Source organism: Henckelia pumila, chromosome 2, assembly GCF_033568475.1.
Source record: "Henckelia pumila isolate YLH828 chromosome 2, ASM3356847v2, whole genome shotgun sequence".
Classification (NCBI taxonomy): domain Eukaryota; kingdom Viridiplantae; phylum Streptophyta; class Magnoliopsida; order Lamiales; family Gesneriaceae; genus Henckelia; species Henckelia pumila.
In genome coordinates, this window is record NC_133121.1 from 159,579,135 (window position 1) to 159,601,819 (window position 22,685).

Here is a 22,685-nt window from a genome sequence, read left to right on the forward strand (position 1 = left end):
ATGACTAATGCTTGAGAAACAAACATGGGTATTGCACTAAATATTATTTACCTGGTGGTTTTGAAGCTCTTTGTCTGATAGCCATAGGTAAACCAAAAAGTCCTTCTGCATTTTTGTATTTCTCCAATTGATTTGTGATCTTATCTTGCAAATCTTCACCTCGCACCAATCTAGCTATGTATTTGTACAAACCCTCCAACACTTCTTCATCATTTTCTATGTCAGGATTGGAGTAAAAAAACTCGGGATTCAAGAAATATCCCGCCGCATGCAAAGGATGATGGAGTTGAGTATCCCATCTTTTGTCAATTATTTCAAAAATACCACGATATCTCTCTTCATTCTTATTAAATGATACGGCGATAGCTTCTTTGGTTCTATCCATGGCCTCATAGATGTAACCCATAGGGGATCTTTTTTCACCGTCTATTAGCCTCAATACTTTCACCAATGAGCCGCCAACTTTCAACACAAAAACTGTAGATTTCCAAAAAGAAGGCATCATTATCACTTCTGCAACACGTTTCCCAGCCGCCTCTTTAAAATATCGACTTGTTGCCCACTTTTCTGATGTAAATATCTTTCTCAAATTTGCTTGATGCACTTGAAACCGCTTTAAAGTCAAAAAAGCGGTTGCGAAACGAGTCTTTGCGGTTCTTATCATGTCTCTCTGCCCGGTAAACTCCCTCATCATGCTCAATAACTGTGGTCTATTGTAAATATAACCATTCACCATCAATGCCCTTTCATGCAATTTTTTGAAATGAGGAATTTTGAATATTTCCTCAAGCATCAAATCTAAGCAATGTGCTGCACATGGAGTCCAATACAAGTGCGGAAAATTGTTTTCCAAAAGACGACCTGATAAAAATTATTAAATTTTAAAAATCAGAATTAAAACAGGATTTAAATCTAGAAAGTAACTCATACAGGATTTAAAATTTAAAAAATCAGAATTAAAACAGGATTTAAATTTTATAAAATTATCTGCTTTGACATTGCAGCTTGCATTATCTGTTACAACCTGAACCACATTCTTTTCTCCAATTCGATTCACAAATCTGGAAAGTAACTCGTACATTTTGTCAGCAGTGTGAGAATAACTTCAAGCATCTACCGATTTTACAAATACGGTTCCCTTAGGCCCATTTACCAAGAAATTTATCAGACTTCTACCTTTTTTATCCGTCCACCCATCTGCCATGATCGTGCACCCATACTTAGCATGATCTTCTTCGTGGGATTTGAGAAACATGTTTGTATTTGTCAACTCACTCTTCAAATACTTAACCCTTACTTCATGATACGATGGAGGTTTCATTCCCACTCCAAAAGTCCCAATAGCATCAATACAAGGCTGCAAAGAATCATATTTAGCAGCATTGAAAGGAATTCCAGCATCATGCATCCACGTAGCAAATTTCTGGACCGCATCTTCTCTTAATTTCTTCTTATTCTCATCATATTGGCCTTTATTTTTCCCACGCCTTTGTCTGACATTCTTTTACATCTTTCGCAAAATAAAGATCAATAGGCCCTGTTTGTTTACTCTTTTTCCCTTGTGCCGTAGGCCCAAGCCCACTTGAACCGATTGGTCGCTTCCCTTTCCTTTTAGTTTGAAGATCATCTTCATCTTCATCATCCTCCAAATTAACAATATCATCTAAGTGAGGAATATCATCAATTTGATTCTTCAAACTGCTCTTTTTTTTAATGAATTCTTTGATCTCTTCCTTAACATGCTCCGGTACTTTTGGACACTCTTTCACATTTCTATTGCCCCCAACTAAATGTAATTTGTGCCGATAAATTCCACCATTCGTTACTTTACCACAAAAACAGCAACACACATTATTTGGATTTTTAGGATCCCGAAGAGTTGCATAATTCCAAGAAATATCTTTTCGACCCGACGGAATTGTTGTGTTTGATTGTGACATGGTTATAATCACCGAAAAAATAAATAACCATAACAAAGTTTTGATTAAAAAAAAACAAAACACACTAACACAATTTATAAAAATTCATAAAATTAGGGTTTACCTATTTGGGCAGCAAAGAGAAAGGCAGTAGCACGGAAGGGGCGGCGCTGCGGTGGCGAGGCGGCGACGGCAGAGGCGAGGCGGCAGCAGGGGCAGAGTCGCAGAGTTGAAGGGCGAGGCTGTGTGTCATAAAGTTTTGAGAGGGATTATTGGGTTTTTGGTGGTTTTTTCTTTTTTAAAAGTGTGGGTTTTATAAATTAAGGGCCCATCAGACTTAAAATTGCACTTTGAATGTGCGCTTTTAAGTCTGCAAAAGAAAAAAAAATTAAAATCTGCCCCGCTTCTATGAAGCGCAGAAGCGAGTGCCTGTCGCCTTGAAGCGAGGCGCATGGAGGCGCTCGCTTCTAATACCTGCTGTCCGAAGAGTTGACTTGATGGTTCGAGACAAGGATATGGAGCCTCAATTTTTGCTTGGGTCGACTCATCCGAAAATGATCCCGACTTAGTGCTTGTGCTTGGGGTACTTGAATCCCCTGCTCCCAAGTATAGAGTCTTGTACTTGAAAACTCTCATTTGGGAAACCAGTGGTTTCTGAATAAGCTAGAGGATCGGTTGTTGTAACACAGACCATAACTGTGCATAAGTGTGTATGCATCATGTGATTCGATCAGAGACAGTTCTATCATCCACTTGTTGTAGCCTACCCGCCACTTCTGCATTTAGGGCAAGTTATTGAACTCGTTTTGAAGCATTTCAATGTGTTCTCTTGCCTCTGCATTTTCATGATGACATTGATATCAACACTGTCTACCCCTTGTTAAGAAATCTGCAAGAATATTTTCATGTTATCTCATAATAACAATATGAATAATATAATTTTGACAAATCTTGCCATAGTAATAATCTAGCTTTGTGTAAATTTCTTAGCAGGTATGAATAATGACCAATTTCAAAGACCTTTTTCACCGCAAAGAATTCATTTTCCGTGATGTTATCTTGCTGCCTCTGCATCTGAGAACCAGTGTTTTAAAAAGCGCGCAATAGCACAATTTTTACGTTGAGCGCTATATAGAGCTCAGTCTTTTGCGATTTACACAAATAACGCACACTATTTGCCAGAGAGGCGTGCCTTGGCCCAAAAAGCGTGAGCTATTACACTTTTCTGTGAATAGCGCACACTTTCTGGGCCAAAAGAAAAAAGCCCATAAATTAATATAATCTACAACTTGTACGTAGAAGTCAATTCCCACATCCAAGCACTTGAGCCAATTCAGAATTCCTCATGCAAAGTAAACATAGAGTCGATTCAGAATCGAAACTTTCCTGAGCTGATTTCAAATGTGAAGATGAAACCTATATGATTTCAAGGCTGAGCATTACGAGGGTCGAAGGTAAGGAAGGCTTTTATGTCCACAAAAACAAGCAAGATTGAGTCTTATTGATGAGGAAGAGAATGATATGGATCCTGAAAATCATTGTGTAGTGGCTTCAACAAACTTTAATAGTAAAACTTTTCCAACCATAGATAGTCTTGATGAAGATAGTGACGTAGAGTTGGATGATACTCAGAATATGTTGTTTTAGTTGTAAAACTTTTTTAATTATTATGGTTTCATAATTAAGTATATCACTTATCCTTTAAAGTTTTCAGAATTCCTTCTTGGTTTTTTAGGATATCCTCAATTTGTTGTGGTACATAATATAGCTGGTTGCCATAATTTTGTAATGTCTTTTGAATTTATCTAACATCTCCTTAGATCTTACATAAATCTAGAATAATTTCTAAGAATTTATGACTTTGAATCATAATATATCTTAGTATTCTGACGGGCTTTCCACTCTTTCTTGTATCTAACCTTAGATTTTCTTCTTTAAAATATTCTAAAAGTTTGAAATAAATCCTGAAAATAAAAAATCTTGAACATATGTTCGGATCCCTGATTTGAGAAAAATCTCCTCTGCCAAATAAATTACAGAATAATAATAATTTTATATGTCTAAAATAAAAACACCTAGGCTCTGATACCATTTTCAGGCATCTTTTCTTAATATATATGTAAATTTTATATATCAAGGGTATTTAGGGAATTTTTTAAAAATTTTGGCTTGAAGGTTTTAATTGGTCAAATCTTGAAACATTTAAGACTAAATTAGGAATGTTAGAACATTTGGGACTAAACTGGAAAAGATCCAAACATTTGGAACTGAACAAGGTTTTTCCCGTGATCGGAGAATAGCATTTATATCTTTTTTGGTTAGGAGAGAATCCAAGAAAGATACATTTAATGGCTTGTGGTTCATGTTTTCCCCGTCTGTGTTGATGAATGTGGACAAAGGCAGAGCAGCCAAAATTTTTGAGGGGAATGATATGGAGAAGATGAGAGATGGGGTGTGAAGCAAGGAGTGTTTGGATGAGTGTGTTGTGGTTAAGGACACAAGGGTGCATCCTATTGATAAGATAGGTTGCACTGAGGCCGTCACCCCAAAAATTAGAGACATTGTGTGTAAAATGAAGCGATCTAGCCACGTCAAGTGATTGACGGTTCTTACGCTTAAAACACCATTATATTGGGGTGTATCAACACATGAGCTCTAGTGAACTATACCATGGGTTTGAAGGTACTCATTTGAGTTAGGATTGAAGTAAAATCTCGTGCTCTATCTGATTTCAAAACTTGAATGTAGAAATTGAGTTTTGACCATGACATTAAATTTTTTGAATAGCTAACCTGTTTCAGATTTGTCTTTCATCAAAATACTAACGAAAGTCTTGTATAATCGTCAACAAATAGGAGGAACCAACATGAACCCATAATGTTTTTTGACTTTTGAGGGGCCCCAAATATCGCTATGAACAAGTGCAAATGGCTGGAAAGGTTTATATGACTGAGGAGAAAAAAGTGCCGCATCTGTGCTTAGACAATTGACAAACATCACACTGAAATAATTGAGAGTAAGTATTATTATTAATTATTAATTATTAATAAATAAAGATGGAAAAACTGTCTCAAGGTACAAAATATTTGTGTGACCTAACCGACAGTATCCTAACAGGATTGCACCATCTTTATTAGAATGAAAATCTGAACTAGAAAGCAAAGAACAATCATGATCCTTGGGTTGATTCTGGAGGAAAAGTCATCTTCAGGAGATAGAGGCCTGCACAATAGTTAGCACTGGCAATCGTCCTCCCCGATGCTGAACCTTGGAAAACACAAATCATTTATGTACTTTGTGGTACACTTTAAGATCTCTATTTAATTTACTAACAAAAGATTGAATCAATTTCAGGCACACATAAAACTGAATTCAAGGAAAATCCTTAGAAAACTGCACCGTTCCTCAACTGAATACTTTTGAGCAAGACCTATTGGCAGTTCGAACTGAGTGAGTACCTAGGCAAGGGCTGTAGGAGTGCTAGAGCTTCAAGTTCCCAGTCATGTGTTCCGAAGCACCGGATCTACAAACCAATAGTTGGATAAAATTTGTTTAGACAATAAAGCTGTTGAGAAAGTACCTTGATATGCAACATTTCCCGCTCCAATAATCGATGGATTTGCTGATGGAAGGGCCAAAATATTTATGAAGCACATCGAGTTGTTCCTTACTGAAAGGTTGTGGGTCAAGGTTCATGCGTCTGTCGCGAGATGGCCTCCAGTTAGCTGGTTTGCCATGAATCCTCCAACATGTGTCCAGAGTGATTGGGTTTTTTTGCATTTGTCACACCATGGCCGCTCTTGGCGTGTATTGTTGGAGGGCTGGAAATTATGCTCACCGGCAGCCACTGTAGAATCATTATTGCACGAGGGGGCACACGATGGGAAGCTAGGGCCGAAGTTTCCACCTGTGAAGACGGAGAATTGGAGCCCAACATTAATTTTCGTCGACTTTCCTTATGGCTAACAGCAGAGAAGGCTATGCGAATACTGGGCAGTGGCTTGATTCCGATAATTCATCCACCAGCCTCATCGAATTGAGGCTTAAGACAAAAATTCAAACACTCTATTCTTCTCAACAATGCCCTCGTATCAGGCCTCATCATCTGGGCAATTCCCAGTTAAAGGCGTCAAACAAATCTGTTGTTACCAGTAGCGAGTGAGCGTTGTGAAATAGGTGGTGACATGAACATCTCCCTATTTCAAGTCATGAAGTAGACTCCTATTCAGAGATTTGCAGCAGTGTTCTCTTTGCAAGAATAGGTCTCCCTAACAGCGTCCTAGTTATCTGATACCACGTGGTCTATGGAAAATTGCAGTTTTGATCCGGTAATCGTCACTATGTGATTTTAGTCCTTTATGTTTTTAGATTTCAGTTTCAGTCCTAGTAATCCTTTTTCATAGAAAATGCTGATGTGACACCATACACGTCACTTCCACATCAGTGCTGCATTGATGTCACATTAGCGCCACATCGAAAAAATGACTAAAATTACCAAAAATAAACAAAGATAGCGGACTAAAACTGAAATCCGATAACATAGATTACCGAAATCGCAAAGAGACAAACATACCAGACCAAAAAAGCAATTTTCCCTATCGTTTATATTAGAATGTATTTAAGGCTTAAAGTCAGATTTTATTCAATAAAACACGAATTACATGGAGTATTTATGGGAAAAAGTCTATCTCTAAAGCCCTAAAACAGTTGCAGTCTATCTAAGAAATCTAATCAACTTCTGAATTTAAAATTAATACAAACCAACTATTATCCTAACTACTACGTATTAGATAATAAAATAATATCTTATTTTCAATAATATCTATTGGACAATGGCTTTTTTTCACATGGACAAATACTCTATTTCATTAAAATGTCTTGAGTGCCTCAAGAAGATTCATCTTTTTCCCAACTTTTTCATATGGATTGATATTTTATTTAACTAACATTGATGGATCCATCATCCATGACTTGCCTAACTTATATAATGGAGTTTATCGGATAACCATGTCTTCTGTCTATTTTATGAGCCATTAAGAACTATCTGTCTTTTGCAGATTGGTGTTGACAAAAATGACCTCAGTAAGGTGTTTGTACAGCTTACTCTTGAATTTCTTAGCAAACAGGTAAATTTGGGTATTGCTGTTTCTTTGTAGATTGTTTTGTTTGTCGGCAGTCAACTCTATATGTGAATATGCGCATGATGTTGCTGCTACGACTTGAGCCGTCAGCATCTAACCATGTTTAACAATTGAATATTATGTACATGCTGTGATTTAATACTTCTCTAAAATTCCGAGAAGTGGAATGCTTTAGTCACAGTATAGTGTTCTCAATGTTCAATATTCCTTGCTATATGATGTAAGGCTAGGTATCAAATTATTTTTTGATGAACAACTGTACTCATGTGCGTCATTCATATGTGATAGAACAACAAAATTGTGCGCTTGAACTTGAGTGAATTTACCATCCGTAATGATTCAGTTTTTTGTTCTATATGTATCTCAACCATTTATTTGCATATTTAAAGTAGAAGAACAACGATTTTGCTTGATTTTTTTTTTATGTCTTGCTACATGGCTGTTTTTGCATGCTTTAACTAGCATTGTGTGTGTGGGGTCCGAACTGTGAAATGTTTATTCTTCAGCTTCTATTGGTGTATGTTAGATTGTTTGATGTCTTGTTTGTCTCTTATTTTTTTCTCGTTTCAAAATTTAAGATTATTTGAAGACTATGATGTGTACAAATCTGAGAACACTGTGGGATGCGTTTTATAGTTGTTGTAGATGGGAGGAAAAGTTGTTCTGGCAATACTTAGAATTATATTAGCCTCAAAACAATCAAGGCCTTAAGTGGAACTTTCTTTGGGGCTTATTTTCCTTAGAAAGGTGTCTTCTGGGTGGCGCTTTGTGGCTTGTTGTTTGTCTAGTTTGATAATCTAGTAATTGGCGTTTATACTGGTACATTTGTATTTTCTGTTCATTAGGTTACTTTTCTGTGGTTAATGTATTTGCAGAAGTTTGAGGCTTATGACGTCAGTGGAGCTGTCGTTGCTGGTAACAAAGACAAGGAGGTAGGTCATAATGCTCCAATCTTTACCTGTACACTTGCGTAGTCTCTCCTTATTTTTAGGACATTCGTCTTGCTTGCGTTCACATCAAATGAATCATACCACGCAATTAAGTGGGTAGGAACCCATCAAAACCTTGTACAATGTACATGGATGTGCGATGACACCAAACCTGGTCTCTAGACCCAGATATTATCTGAAATGAAACTTTATAAATATACTGTCCTGAACACTTTCTCCATAATTCTGTATGAATATCTATTTCCACTACCTAACACGAATCCGTAAAATCTGGTGGGATTAACGTCCTTATCTTTTCTTCCCCACCTCTATTCTGAAGCGAATTCACGCCTTTCAATTTGCAAAATAATATATTATTTAAGTTGGTGTTATAATGCCCCATGCACATGGATAGATTGGGAAGTGCTTGGCAAATTTCACATTGTACTTGAATTCTTATATCATGTCATATGGACCCCAGGTGCCATGCTAAAAGTTTCTTGACGCGATCATCTTTGGAAAAATACTAGTTGAGCAAGAATCAACTTGGTTAGTGGGGATTGACAGCTCAAGTTCTGGTTTAATATACCAAATATAGTTTCACAAGTTTAGCCTATTCAGAGTAGTTGTACCTACATGATAACTAACAGCGTATCTTCTCAGATTATACTTTGATGCTTCCATTCTTTTCCACTTTCTCCAGGTTCTTGTACGTGATATATGGGTGTTTGAGAAATCACTTTTCCACCAAGGTGCATACTGGCGACTTTGTGGGCGAATCAAACTGTAGTTGTCACTTGGTGATGAGCATTCTTTACTTCTCACGTTGTGTCGTTTACGAATATCTCAGATCGGGATGCAAATAATTTGCATAAATTTTTTAGAAGTTAAAAGTATAGCACCTTTAGTCCTTTTCTATCAAGTTTTTAGATTGATCTCTTCAGATTGGCGTCGCCCGACTCGCCCTGCATAATTTTCTCTGTTTAGTAAAGGAACTTTGCACATAAAGTTGAGGATATCTTTTGTGCCAAATCCTTTAAATCGTTTGGATGCTATCCAAGATTTATTATTCAAATGCTTGAATAAAGATGTATCGCATCGTTGCATTTATGCTTCAAAAAGCAGCAGTGGATGCAGTGGATTGATTCTGCATTTTGGTGATTACGTTAAAATTGATTGGTTCGCAAAAATAAGAGTTTAGATTTTAGAAATAGTAATTAATTTTTATTTGTCTGAATCTCTTCATATTTTGAAAGTAAGATCCACTGAGATTCAACTATTACTTGTGATAATGTGTACGTGTACAATTAGTGATTTCAGATATCAAATTTTAATTGTTTTAAAAAATATATATATCAAATTTTAATAAATTATATCATTATTAAATATGTCATAGATTTTTTAGAAAATAAAAAATATGTACTAAATTTAGGGGGCAAAATCCCGGTTCAGTCCTAAATGTTTGGACATATTTTCGGTTCAGTCTTAAATGATTGGATGTTACCGGTTTGGTCCTAAATCTTTTTCAAAAGTTTTCGGTTCAATCCTATATGTTTATATGTTCCCGGTTTGGTCTTAAAATTTTCCAAAAGTTTTCGTTTCAGTCTTAAATATTTTTACATTGCCGATTTCGTGCTAAATATTTTTAAAAAATTCCCGGTTTGATCCTTCTATCTACTTGTGTGTTAAAATTAACATAGCGTAGTTTTATATCATTTATAATTGAGTTTTATATTATTTATTATATATTTAACATTAAACAAGTTGTAAATAAAACACAAATTTATTAGAGTTTTAATGCAAATTTAAATCAATTTTACACAATGTTCAAAATAAAAATATTAAATTCATGTTGCTACAAAATAAAAACTTAAATAAAATAAACGAAACTTGAGGAATTAAAATTTAATGATGTTATTTCACATTTCTATTAATTTTGTTATATTCTCATTCATGATGCTTGCACATTTAAAAAAAAATTTGAAAGTTGGAAAAAGATATATATCTTTTTAAAACTCTTTTTATAATTTAAAAAATACTATTTGAAAAAAATTTATTATTAAATAAAACTTAATTGCATATCACTACTTCAATGATGGTCAAATACTTCATTATATTTTCTCAATTGTTAACGGTTAACCATAAGTATTCTTTTCTTGAAAAATTTGATGAAAATTTCAAATATTTTGTGAAATAAGTAATACTAGTTATTTGCTAAAATATTTGTTTATTTGTTTGTGATTGATAATGTTTTTAACTATAAGATTGTACGGTTCAATTGTTTTTTATTCTATAATTTTATTTTGCATAATTTATATTATATTTTCATTTGAAAGAAATTCTTGTTCATTTATTATTATTATTATTATTATTATTATTATTATTATTATTATTAGCTTCTATTTTATTTAACTTTGCCTTTTGTTTGTAAGTTTTTTTTTATCACGCTTCGTTTGTAGATGAAAGTACCAAATCGAGAACTATTGGAAAATATTTAGGACAAAATCTGGAACGTAAAACATTTAGGACTGAACCGACAAAATTTTAAAACATTTGGGACCAAATCGGGAACATAAAAACATTTAGGACTGAACCGGGAATTTTTGAAAAACATTATGGACTAAACTGGGAACATTCAAATATTTAGGACTGAACCAGAAATATGTCCAAATATTTAGGACTGAACCGGGATTTTTCCCAAATTTAGGATATAGATTTAATGTTTCATACTTGTGAGGACCAAAGAGTGTGTCAAACCACCTAGAAAATTCTTTACATCAATTTAGAAATGAAAATATCATTTTATATGAACCTAAAGAAATATATCATTTCGTACGGAAAATCTTCATTTGCATGCCCTCATTGCCTCAGTTTCCCATGAAGTTTTGAATCGGGGAAAAAAGAAAAAAGAACATTGGCCTCCCTCCGAGAATATTATATTATATGTTAAATAATTCTGTTAAATAAGGGATCGTGAAATTGTAATTTGATTTTTTGGTACGTGGAGTTTAAATATTTTGAATTGGTCTTTTCTAATATTATAATTATCAATAATTTTTATGCTAACAATAAACTATATATGTCGAATGTGTGAAATTTAAATGCGATCTTGATATTTTTGGTGTGGGTGATTGAGTTAAATGCATGCTTAAGCTTCTGATTAGTTGATGATCATGGCGCGGGTCATTATACACATCATACTGGATGCAGTCTCATGCTGGTCATCTCAGTCAGTACTTACGTACCTTACTAAAGACAGTCCTAGCAGTCCAACTCTAGGTTCCAAGCCTATCATCAGCTCTACAATGCAATTACCCATGCATAATTATTTAAGCTCTAAAAGCTTTAACTAAGCTATTTCATTCTTCTAAAGATTTTTAAGAAGCAAAAACTATACTTTCGTCCGTCGTCAACCCGCTGATGACGATAGTCTCAAAACTTAGGCACAGCTCCGTTACTAGCCTCGTAGCGTTTAGCCACTTCCGGCTCAACAATAGGACGTCTAGAAGCCCCTAAAAGCTAAAATATTACAAGAAAAAGAGAAGAGGAAATGGTGCACTGAGAAATGAGCTCGGCACCCTCTATTTATAGGCAGAGAACGGAACGTCCGAACTCCGATCAGAACGTCCGATAACGAATGGAGCGTTCGATCACCATCAGAGCGTCTGATGTCCCATCCAATTCTTAAGAAATGACCTCACCTTGCTGACCTTACTGATGACATCACCCTAGACATCTGTCCAGTCCAGATTGGAGCGTTCGATCCTGTCGACGGATGGTCCGATCTGCCCATCGGATGGTTCGTTCTTCATCGGACCGTCCGATCCTATGTAACCCTCCTGGCCATTTTCGAATGTCCCGAGTTTGATTCTCAACTCCTTAATTCCTTTAGGAAATCCCTTAATCATGTTTTATTTAATCTAAACATGATCACTCGATTAATTATCTATTAATCATTAATTTTGGATACGAGTTACTACAAGTTTTGACAAATAACTTAGTCAATATGTGATGTTATTTTGAGTTGCATGGTTAAGTTTTTCTAAGTAAAGTTTATTATTGGAGTTGATATTGTAATCTCTATGTTTAAATAAGTAAATTTAGGAACATAAAATTTCGTTTACAGATGTTCGAGGATGGATAAGTGGATTGTACAAGCATGAGTAAATATTCAAGTTGTGGTATAATGTAATTATTGTGGTTGGGAGATGAACATTAGAGTTAACCTTTGAGTTTTATGTATGAGTTTATGTAAGCATGTGTTTGGATCTTAATTATAGTACTAAGAATTGTGTAAAAATCTCAAATTTGGTTTAAAGTGGACCATAGGTAAGCTGCAATAAATCGCAAATTGCTTTACGTTGTGTTTAGCAATGAAAGTTTATAAAGGTAGGATTGATTGAGATGAGTAAGACATGGAAAGGACAAAATATTTTGTCTTATCAGAGCGCGCAGCGGAAGCATGGTTATTGGGACACCAATATTTGGAAGCTAGACATATAAGTGTGGATTTAGTAGGCCAGATTTTTGAGAGTTTTCGTTATTGGAGTTTGATCAATTGAATTTCGAGGACTTTTTAAGGAGGGTAGATTGCAACGCCCCAAAAATCCATAAATCCAGTCACGAGTATTAACGGTATTTTTAAATGAAATTTAAATGATTTTTTTTTATTTATTTATGATTTAAAGGTTATGTTTAATTAAATGATTTTATGTGATAAATTCATGATTTAAAAGTTAAGTTTAAAATATTTCGTGTTATGCATATTGAATGAGATTTTATGTTTCAATGTTGAGTTTTAAGTGTTAAAAATGTATTTTTAAATTTTATGTGAAATTATTTAATATTATGTGAAATTTCTGATGTTTAATGGTTGCAAATTAGTTATAATATTTTCAGGTTGGGATTATTCTGGACTGCGGAAAACGAGACTAGCCTACGAACCAGGTTTAAACAAATTTTTTTTTATGTTATTTTAAATTTTAAGTTGCAGTGTTATTTTAATATTTAGAAAGTAAATTTTAAAAATAAGACCGTGTTTGCAACTAATGAGTCGATTTTCAAGCCCATTAGTTACAAATAACTTGAGCGTGTAATTATTTTCCTAAAAAAACCTTCTTTTCTCACCTCTAGCCGCTTCCTACCCCTTTCCCCTTTCCCTTCTCTCGTTCAAACGATGCACCGAGGAAGAAGAAAGATTTCAAAATCTCGTTTGTGCAAGGCTAGGATCTCCACCAAGGTTCTGGTTATCTCCAACCTACAACGATCAGGGAAGTTTTATACGCTTTTGAAACCATCAATCGAGAACATAATTATTTTGATATGAAAAAGATGTATGCCGATGCGTAAGTTATATATATTGCATTGATTCTATGAGCTTTTTTTATGAACATGATGTAGAACTGTGAAACATGAATCGTTCTTGATGTTTATGGGAAGGATTTTGATGATAAAATGATTTCAAGATGTTTATATTCATATTTTTGGTGTGAGTATGATGTACATGTTTTCAGTTTAAAGTTTTGAAGTTGGGGTGTTTTTGATCTAATCCTTTCAAGTTTTAAAGATTCTTCATGTGGAAAATCAAAGTTTCAATGATTAAAATGTTTCGTCTAAAGGTTTTTAAGATTTGCTGAAAAAGTTGTGCAATATGAAAAATTTTGTGTGCATATTTTTAATGAAAGTTTAGATGTAAATCAATTTAAGATGGTTGTTTTCGGATGAATAGTTTCTATGATTTTGAAGTTTCTCATGTTTTTGATCATAAATTTCAAGGAGTGAGTGAGTAGCATTGAAATGGGACCAAAAACAACCGAAAAGAGCGAATAAAATCGAGCATTACGCCCTTTACGTGGCCGCCTGCATGCGCAGGCAGCCGCACCAGTGCATGGGCGCTGCTTTTCTAGCGCCCCTGCACTGGGGGTAGTGCAGGGGCGCCAATTTTGTGGCAGGTCGAGCTGTCCTGTAGTATTTTTCCCTCGTTTTGAATTTTAAATTAATGTTTATGATATTTTAAGGTGTTTAAGTTTTTTTTAAGATGTTAGGCGCCCTAGCCCCTGCACTAGCACAGAGGCGCCACTTTTGTGGTGGTTCGAGCTGCCCTGTAGTATTTGTTTCGCCGTTTTGAATTTTAAATTCATTTTTATGATATTTTAAGGCGTTTTAATTATTTTTTAAAGATGTAATATGGAAAAAGTTTTGAGTATTAATGGCAAGAACAGAAAGAATGAGTCGCGTGGATCGGTTTATTTATGTAATGCATTATATGCTAGTATGTTTTCACGAAAGTTATGTTCATTATGAAAGAATGAAATTTTATGAATGTAAAGATGATGTTCTCATTTTTATTTAATTAGCACGCATGATTTTCAAGTATGAAAGGATTTTAAGAGCATGACATGATAAGTTTCAAGTTATTTTCAAGGTTCATGAAGACATGATGATTTTAAGATATTTTTAAGTATGTTTCATGATCGAAAAGAATTGTTATGAAGCAAAAGTTTTATGATGATTATGATTTATGAGATATTTTATGAAGAAAATGCTTATGACGATGATGTTTATGATGAGGAAGTATGATGAATGTTATGATGATGCAGAAAATATTTTTGATGTTTTATGTGTTCTTGTGGTAGAAGTACGAGATTGGTACTCCGGGATGAGCTCCGGAGGAGCCTTTTCAAAGAATGAAGGTGCGCATATTGGTCAAGGTCAGTATGGATAGTATTCGCTGCGCATATTCGCCAAGACAGGTATGAACGACAAAGAGATGGTGCACATATTAGCCTATGCCTGTATGGACGGTATTCGGAGCTCATATTTGCCAAGGATAGTATGGACGATATAGAGATGGTGCTCTTATTAGCTAAGGCCAGTATGGACGGTATTCGGTACGCATATCAACCAAGGCTAGTAGGGATGGTACATATATATGCTTGTTGTACAACGATAGTGATCACGAGAATCTCATGTGCTCATACGATACGATATGATATGTTTACCGCAATTGCATGTATCTCATCACCCTTTTATGACAAGTTTTTACTATAGGCTTATGTTATGTCATTGCATTATGTTTTATGCTTTTCCTATACGATATATGTATGTATATTCTTTTTGAGTTTTTAGACTCACTATACTTGATTGGTGCAGTTAGATTTGAGATGTAAATGAATTAAAAACTTTGGTAAAAAGACTGAAGAGTCCAAGAGGCGAAGACTTTGCATGGAACGACAGTTTCCAAGCTTTGATGTTTTAAAGAAAGAAGTTTTTCATATGTTAATTGTTATTTTGTTATTAATTTATTTGATGCACGATCGTTAAGAGTCAATGTTTAAATAAAAGTTTAGATTTAGGTATTTTAAATGACGGTCTCGCGACGATGAATTTAAATGATTTTAAGTTTTTATCTTTTATGTTGTTTATTTCATTATGATAGTTTTATGCTTAAGTTCATGAATGTTTTAAAAGGAATTTTTCGCACTAAGTTTATTTTATCGAAACTCACATTTCGTTTACTTTCCTAAGATTATAATTATCGGTTCAAGTTTTCTTTGTAAGTAGTAGTTTTGGCGTGCCCGTATAGGAACCGATTGTTGATTGTAGGGTTGCATCATTTGTTCAAATATTTTTATGCACGTTAGAGTCATTAGATTTTAATTTCAATCTCGAGTCGTTGAACTTGTAAACGCGATGCATGACCTGCACTTTTATATTTGAAAATTTTTCTTGCACTTTTTCGCATCTACATTCTTGTAAATGTTTAAAAATGCGCGATGTCAAAAGATTTCTATGACTTTTTGATTTATGTGATTGAATTCCTCAAGTTTACTTGTGTTTTCTAGGTTTGATTGTCTTTCAATTTAATGGCCATACATTGAATGTTATATTTATTTGGAATCTGACACTCGAGAGAGGGGATTTTGAATATGATCATAGAAAAACACACAAATGAATGTTTATAGAGTTTGGGAGGCATAACGTCAGCAAAGCATAAGTAAGAACATCGTTTTTCATAATTCATTAAGTCTAGATTTTTAATAGGGATATTGGAATCAAAACTTAATTAATACATTTTATTTGTTACTTGGACAAGATGCGGAGTAGCTGAGGAAGGAGGAGTTGCATGCCAAGACTGTGTATGAACCGCTTTTTAGCAAATATATTATTCTTTCAAAACAAATTTCTTATTATTGGTATTTTGAAATGAGTTTTATAAATTGGAAGTTTTATTTTGGAATGCACCTTGATATTTTGGAATGCACCATGTTTTAGTATGCAAGTTTTCATGTATTTCTTTCCAAATTTATGAAAAGAATTTCCCGCAAATATTTTCCTTTTCCGAATTTTATTTATATATGAGCATGCATGTTGATGAAATCGTGAGAGACGTCACAGTTGGTATCATAGAGGTCGATTCTGTAACACAATATGTACATGAAACCTCGCTAAGGGCTCGAGTACTTCCGTCATCAAGTCAGTAAGATTTATGCTTTAAAAGTTAAAGTTATGAGTTTATTTACGTTATTGTGTACGTATTCTGTGAGAAAAATTTGAGTTAGTGATGTGGATGATATTTGATGTTTTGGATTATGACTGGCCATAGTGATCCGAAAAACAATGACGCTCACAAAATGATAAGTTTATATTTTGATAATTTATTTAAAGTATTTGCTGTTAAATAAATTAAATTTTAATGGTTAAATTGTTGTTTGTGGCTCGTAATTATGGTTTTCATGCCGTATAGGTCCGATCGAGCAAGATGAGTTAAACCAATGAAAAAATAGAGGTTTTCACATAGTTTCTGTACATCGACGTCACTCACCGATGTCACGACACAAGAAAATAAAAAAAGCCCAGCTCGTTTCTCTTATGTTTTTTTTTACTTCTATCATGCAGCATTTTATTATTTTATTTTTTAAAGCTTGACACTTGGTGTTTTAAACTTGACACTTGTAACTCATTCTCCTTCAACTTCCTATTATAAATAGACCTCATTCCAAGTCTATTTCATCAGATTATTTGGTCCAAATTCGTGGCTTTTAGAGAGAAAATTAGGATATTGAAGAGAGGACCAAATTAGAGAGAAAATAGAAGAAAATTCAAGGAAAAATACCAAACCTTGTAAAACAATTCCCAAATTTTCACACAACACTCCTTTTTTACCCAGAAGTTGAGGTGTATTGGAGGTGTAAAAAGATTCGGATCCAAATCTTTCCAGAAAATTCAAATTTGTGATGAACAATTTATGGAAATTTTCAGAAAATACAGCTTGAAGGTATCTAGTTCTTGCTCGATTTTATCATTTTTCTTGGATAACTTTCACTTCGATTTCAACACAAAAGTTGTTCAAAATTGTTTTTAATTTAAAAATATGTTGGCCGATCATCCAAAACATTTCCAGAAGTACTGTTTCAGACGGCCGGAACAAGCATGATCACCATCTTTGTTTTTCAAAATATGGACAGAATCGGCCGAGAATTTCAAAATGTGTTCAACATGAAAGTTGTAGATAATAACAAATTACATCCACCCACCAAAGCTCAGCCACGCGTGGCCGCCAGAGCATCCACACGCGCCGCCCCGCCCCGATCCGGCTTTTCTTGATTTTTGATCATTTCTGCACAATTTTTAGACATTTCTGTAAAGTTTGATGATTTTTGGAGTTGTATTTTAATTGTTATAAATTTTTAAAGCTTTAATCAAAACTTTTCGGTACAAGTTTTGTCCAAAAATGAGTTTAAAAAATTTCGACACTCACTACCGGCCTTAACCAATCTAAGACCACTCAAATTATGTTTATAGGAATTTACATTGGCTTGGGTTCATCGACTAGTTCAGATAGTAAGTTTTTCAGGTGAGGTTTCTTCCGTAAGGTTCTCATTATCGGGTTCTTCAATATTATTATTTGGAACTTGGCCTGAAATTTATGGTAAAATTCTATAAGCTATGATTTATTCATATATCGCATCATCTCGTTCATTTCTCGTTTCATTGATCACATTGTATTGCATATTTGATCTCTGGACTGTTATTAATTCTTGACTGATTACCGATCGAATATTGATTAAATGACTGAATGACTGAATGAATTAAGTCCAGGGCAATGGTCTGTGTAACGGATTTCTAGTCCACTGAACAACGTGACTTCGGTTCGAAAATGTGAGCCCACTTGACTCGTAAATGATCGATTTTACGGATCCTACTTGAGTTTGTGGGGAAAAGTGATACACCGAATGTTGGTTGGAGCCACCTCTTTAGCCTACGATATTCACTTCAGAATCCTTGCCCTTGTCAGTGTTGGGCCTAAGATTTATCTCTTCCTCTTTTACCCCAGAGGCGGAGGGTTTACTTCATGAGTTCTTCTCATCAATTTTTGCTTCATCCAATTCATCAAAAGCTGATGGTAGATTAGCACTTGTGTCTTGGGCATTAGAATTCCCAACATCTTGTTATACAACCAGTGGCTGTATTTGTTCTTGTAAAACCAATGGTTTTATCGTTTCTTGTTTATGAAAAACCAATGACTTATCTATAGCCCTCACAATTGGCCCTTGAATAGTAGCCCATAGTTGAGTTTGAGCTTGCAAACATCCTGTAATACGATTAGATACTTTGATCCGAATAGCTTGTTGTAACCTGCCAGCCATTTCAACATTAATGACTAACTGGTTGAACTCGGTTTGAAGCAACCCAAGTGTTCCCTGAGATGCCTCTGAATTTTCATGATGGAATCCACGTCACTACCTTCCATCCCTTGTTAAAAATCTGCAAGAATATTTTAATGAGATTTAATAATAACAATATCAAAAATATAATTCTGACATAAAGCTTTCCATCTTAATAATCTAGCTTTCTCTGGTTTAGATTCAATCTTATTCCTTAAGAAAGCTTTTACCTGAGTATTATCAACTTTTAAGGTAAATTTTTTAGCAAGTAAAAATAAAGGACATTTTTCAAAAGCCTTTTTAACAGCGTAAAATTCCTTTTCGTTGATTGAATTGTCATATTTATTTGAAATCGGCGCTCGGGAGAGGGGATTTTGAATAGGACCATTAGAAAATACACTGTTAATGTTTATATAACTTGGGAAGGTGTATAAATTTAACAGAGCTTGTGTAAGAACATCGTTTATCATATATCATTAAACCTATATTTTTAATAGGGATATTGGAATCAAATTTTATTTGATACATTCTATTTGTTGCTCGGAAGAGGGAAATAGAAATACTTAAGTGTTCTTGGTTATTAGATGAAATGAATTCATTATCATAATTTAATTAGAATTAGTTGTTGTCGAAACTAAGTGAAATCAAAATCTCTATAGATTTTCTCTCATTTATTTTATCTCAAGTGCGTTATTTGATCATTAGTTTTCTTATTTAATTTATTTGAATATGAAAAAATCTCATTATTAATTTTTTAGATAAAATTTAGCCTATTTTAATTAAAAGCACTAATATAATTTTCAAGCACACTCCTTGTGGGAACGATAATTTATTCACTCTATATTAAAACTTAACAACCGTGCCCTTGCGAGCAAGAAAATACGCAACAAGCGTCAAGTCGAAGGTCCAGAATTAGTCCAGTAGATGACCAATGCGGTAGAGTTGATCCGGCGGAGGATCAAGACTGCTCAGGATCGATAAGTCAGTTATGCTAATACCATCGTAGACCGTTGCAGTTCTAGCCGGGAGAGCATGTCTTTCTGAAGGTTTCACCTTTCCGAAGAGTGATGAGGTTTGGGCTAAAGGGCAAGTTATCGCCAAGATTCATAGGACCATTCGAGATTTTGGAGAAAGTCAGAGATGTAGCCAATTGTTAGGCATTGCCACCTTATCTTTCTGACACTCATAATGTTTTCCACGTGTCCTTGCTGAGACAATATGTTGCTGTTAAGTCTCATGTGTTTCATCCAAAAGAGGTTCAGTTAGAGCAGGACTTGTCGTACGTGGAGAGTCCTCTCAGGATCATCGCTAGGAAGGATAAAGTACTTTGTAATAAGCGCATACCGTTAGTTATGGTATAGTGGCAGCGCAAAGGTACTGAGGAAGCAACTTGAGAGCTTGAGAGCCGGATGCATTCGGAGCATCCAGAATTGTTTTGACTATTGTACTGAATGTTGAACCATGTATTGTTCAGTCGTATTAAATAAAAATTGTTTATGATTATTTGTTTCCTCGGGCTTAATTTCAAGGACAAAATTTCTTAAGAGAGGGAGAATGTAGTGACCCGTACCGTAATTGGTATGATTAAGGGTAATATTAAATATAGAGTTGCTAATTGGACAAATCAAGGACTTAATTGATCTTTAAATAATGAAATTGGACTTAGAAAAAAATACTGATTGTCGAGGACGTGGTGTTCAGCCAAGAGGCAATAGTCAGTTATGCGATGTGTTGTGAAGGTATTTCAGGTATGTTGATGCTAGGCATGTTCTTAGAAGACCTCGGTAACTAGTGACTTGTGATAGTTCCTGGAGTGACGTGTTCGTCAGGGATCTTAGTCTTTTCCAATTCATTTCAGGGCTGATGAGTTTCAAAAGGAACATGAGTTAATTAAAAATGTTGAATCTGTTGGGACTAGTTTCCTTTAAGATCAGTTGGTCAGGTCTTGCGAGGACGGAATGTACGATGATGGTGTTATCAGGGACTCCGAAATGAGTTATACCAGGTGCAAATGACTGGCAAGTTTCTAGACGGAATAGAAAGTGTTTCCATATGCCGATGTACTTTGGAATGTCCCATTCGAGCATTTTGGGTAGAAGCTTGCCTTAGTCTTGACGTGTGTACAGTGATTCAAAGTATATATAACTATCAGGAGGATATCCGAAGATAGTTGAGTCCTGTAGAAAGATTTTTCTAGCCCATCGATTGAAACTCATAGGTAAGTAACCTGTGATCGAGGTGACGTAATTCGTCAGAAATGTTAATCTCACCATTGCAGCGTGTGAGTATGACATCACAGATCAATGATGAAGGTTTGGCCTTATAGTTCTGGTTGTAAAATGATGATCATTTTCATCATGACATGATTGTTGAGTTATATTGAGAACGTGAACTGTGATTTGTACTAGACATGGTGGATTGAGTTCCCAGTATTGCGTGAGAAGCTTGTTTTGCTTCAGGGGAGCATGGGAATGATGAACCAGTTTGGAAAACATTGTAAACAGTTATGTTGGAGTATAGCTTTGTTTCAACTGGATTCTCTTGAAGAGATATTCATGATTTGCTATATCAGGGCGGTGTTGGGATAGATTCTACACCAAGAGCTTTTGGAGCCATTTTGTGGTTGGATCTAATTAAGTAATTCGACGAATGTCGCAAATCAGTTAGGTTACGACGTGGGTTTTGTTCGTATAAGATTTCCTTTGGGTTGGTAATATTGAACAAACGGGTGTTTATATCCTTTGTGAGCAGTGGGATCGTGGTTAGTTCAATTGGTGCGAGATCAATGCCCAAAAATTTGCGAGTGTTAGCTCGACAGAAGAATCTCAAAGAAATACACCTCAATGATTAGAAGACGTATTTGTAACACCCGGTATTTTTAATTACATAAATCCGCCTGCATAATTAGGATATTTAATTATTTAAATTTATGATTTATGGGTTAAATAATTATGTGAATTATTTATGCATGATTTAATTTATTTTTAAGCATTTAACCCATAATTAGTGATTTATATGATTTTTAGTATTTTATTATTTAATCGCGTAGACGGGACCGTGGACGGACGAGATGACAACTTTCTAGCCAAATTATTTTATGAGCCTTCTTGGAGCCTTAAAATATTATTTTGAGTTTTATTATCCCAAAATTTTAAGTATTTAATTTTATTTAATTTTAGGGAGTCATTTTTATCCAAAATTAGTCAAAATATTGACTTTTTAGTATTTTTAAAATTCCCCTAAATTAATATTTCGAGATTTATTTTATGTTTCAGATTTTTTTTAAAGGTTTCTTTTAGAGTTTTAGTTGAGTTATATTTTATATATATATTATATCCTTAATTATATAATTAATTACCCTATTTTCTATTAAAATAAAACCTAAATCTACCCAACCCCACCCAAAACCTCACGTCACTCTCAACTTCAGCCGCCACCCCCACTCATTGTCTTCATCCTCTCGACCCAGCAGTCCCAGAGAAGCCATAGCCAAGAGGTTCGAAGCTCCAAAAGCCCGTATTTTCGTCCCGTCGTCCCGGAACCGTCCCACGTTCGTATTCCTCGTCATTTATCGGTGAAAGGCATGCGTTTCTTTCTCTTTTATCATGCTATATCAGTGTATATTCGAGTGTGTGCGTGTGCATCAGAATATTTTTCTTAAATTTTTCAGAAACAGTCGGGTTTAGTTTTGTATCATGTTCATGTTGAATTTAATTTTTTATTGCATCGTTTTTCTTGAGCCATGATGAGTTCTAGCTGCTGGTTCAAGTGTCATAGTAAGCCTCAGGGTCCCTAGAGTCGGCTGTGGTCAGGGGATCGAGCCAAGGTAGGGCTGGACAGGAGCTTTATCGGCAGATGGTGGAGACGGGCGCAGTTTAGGGTTCGGGAGAAAGAGGTGGTGGCTCGGGTGGCTGGGCTGCATGGGGTTGGACCACCAAGCAGGTTAGGTCCGGCAGGACCTCGGGAGGGTCCTGCCGGCGATGGTCCGGCCAGGGGTGGCCGGACTGGCGCGGCAGCAGCCCTCGAAGG

The 22,685-nt window shown here is 35.0% G+C and overlaps 1 protein-coding gene across 1 annotated transcript in view; it reads left to right on the forward strand.

The window, feature by feature from the left end:
- The window catches only part of LOC140883469 (uncharacterized), a 28,844-nt gene extending 19,753 nt beyond the window's left edge, over nt 1–9,091 (forward strand). Inside the window, exons 9-11 of the mRNA XM_073289946.1 lie at nt 6,977–7,045; nt 7,936–7,992; nt 8,693–9,091. Coding sequence (XP_073146047.1) covers nt 6,977–7,045; nt 7,936–7,992; nt 8,693–8,779 — 213 coding nt within the window. The 3' untranslated portion in view covers nt 8,780–9,091. The remainder of the gene's footprint in view (nt 1–6,976; nt 7,046–7,935; nt 7,993–8,692) is intronic.
- The last annotated feature ends 13,594 nt before the right edge of the window (nt 9,092–22,685 follow it).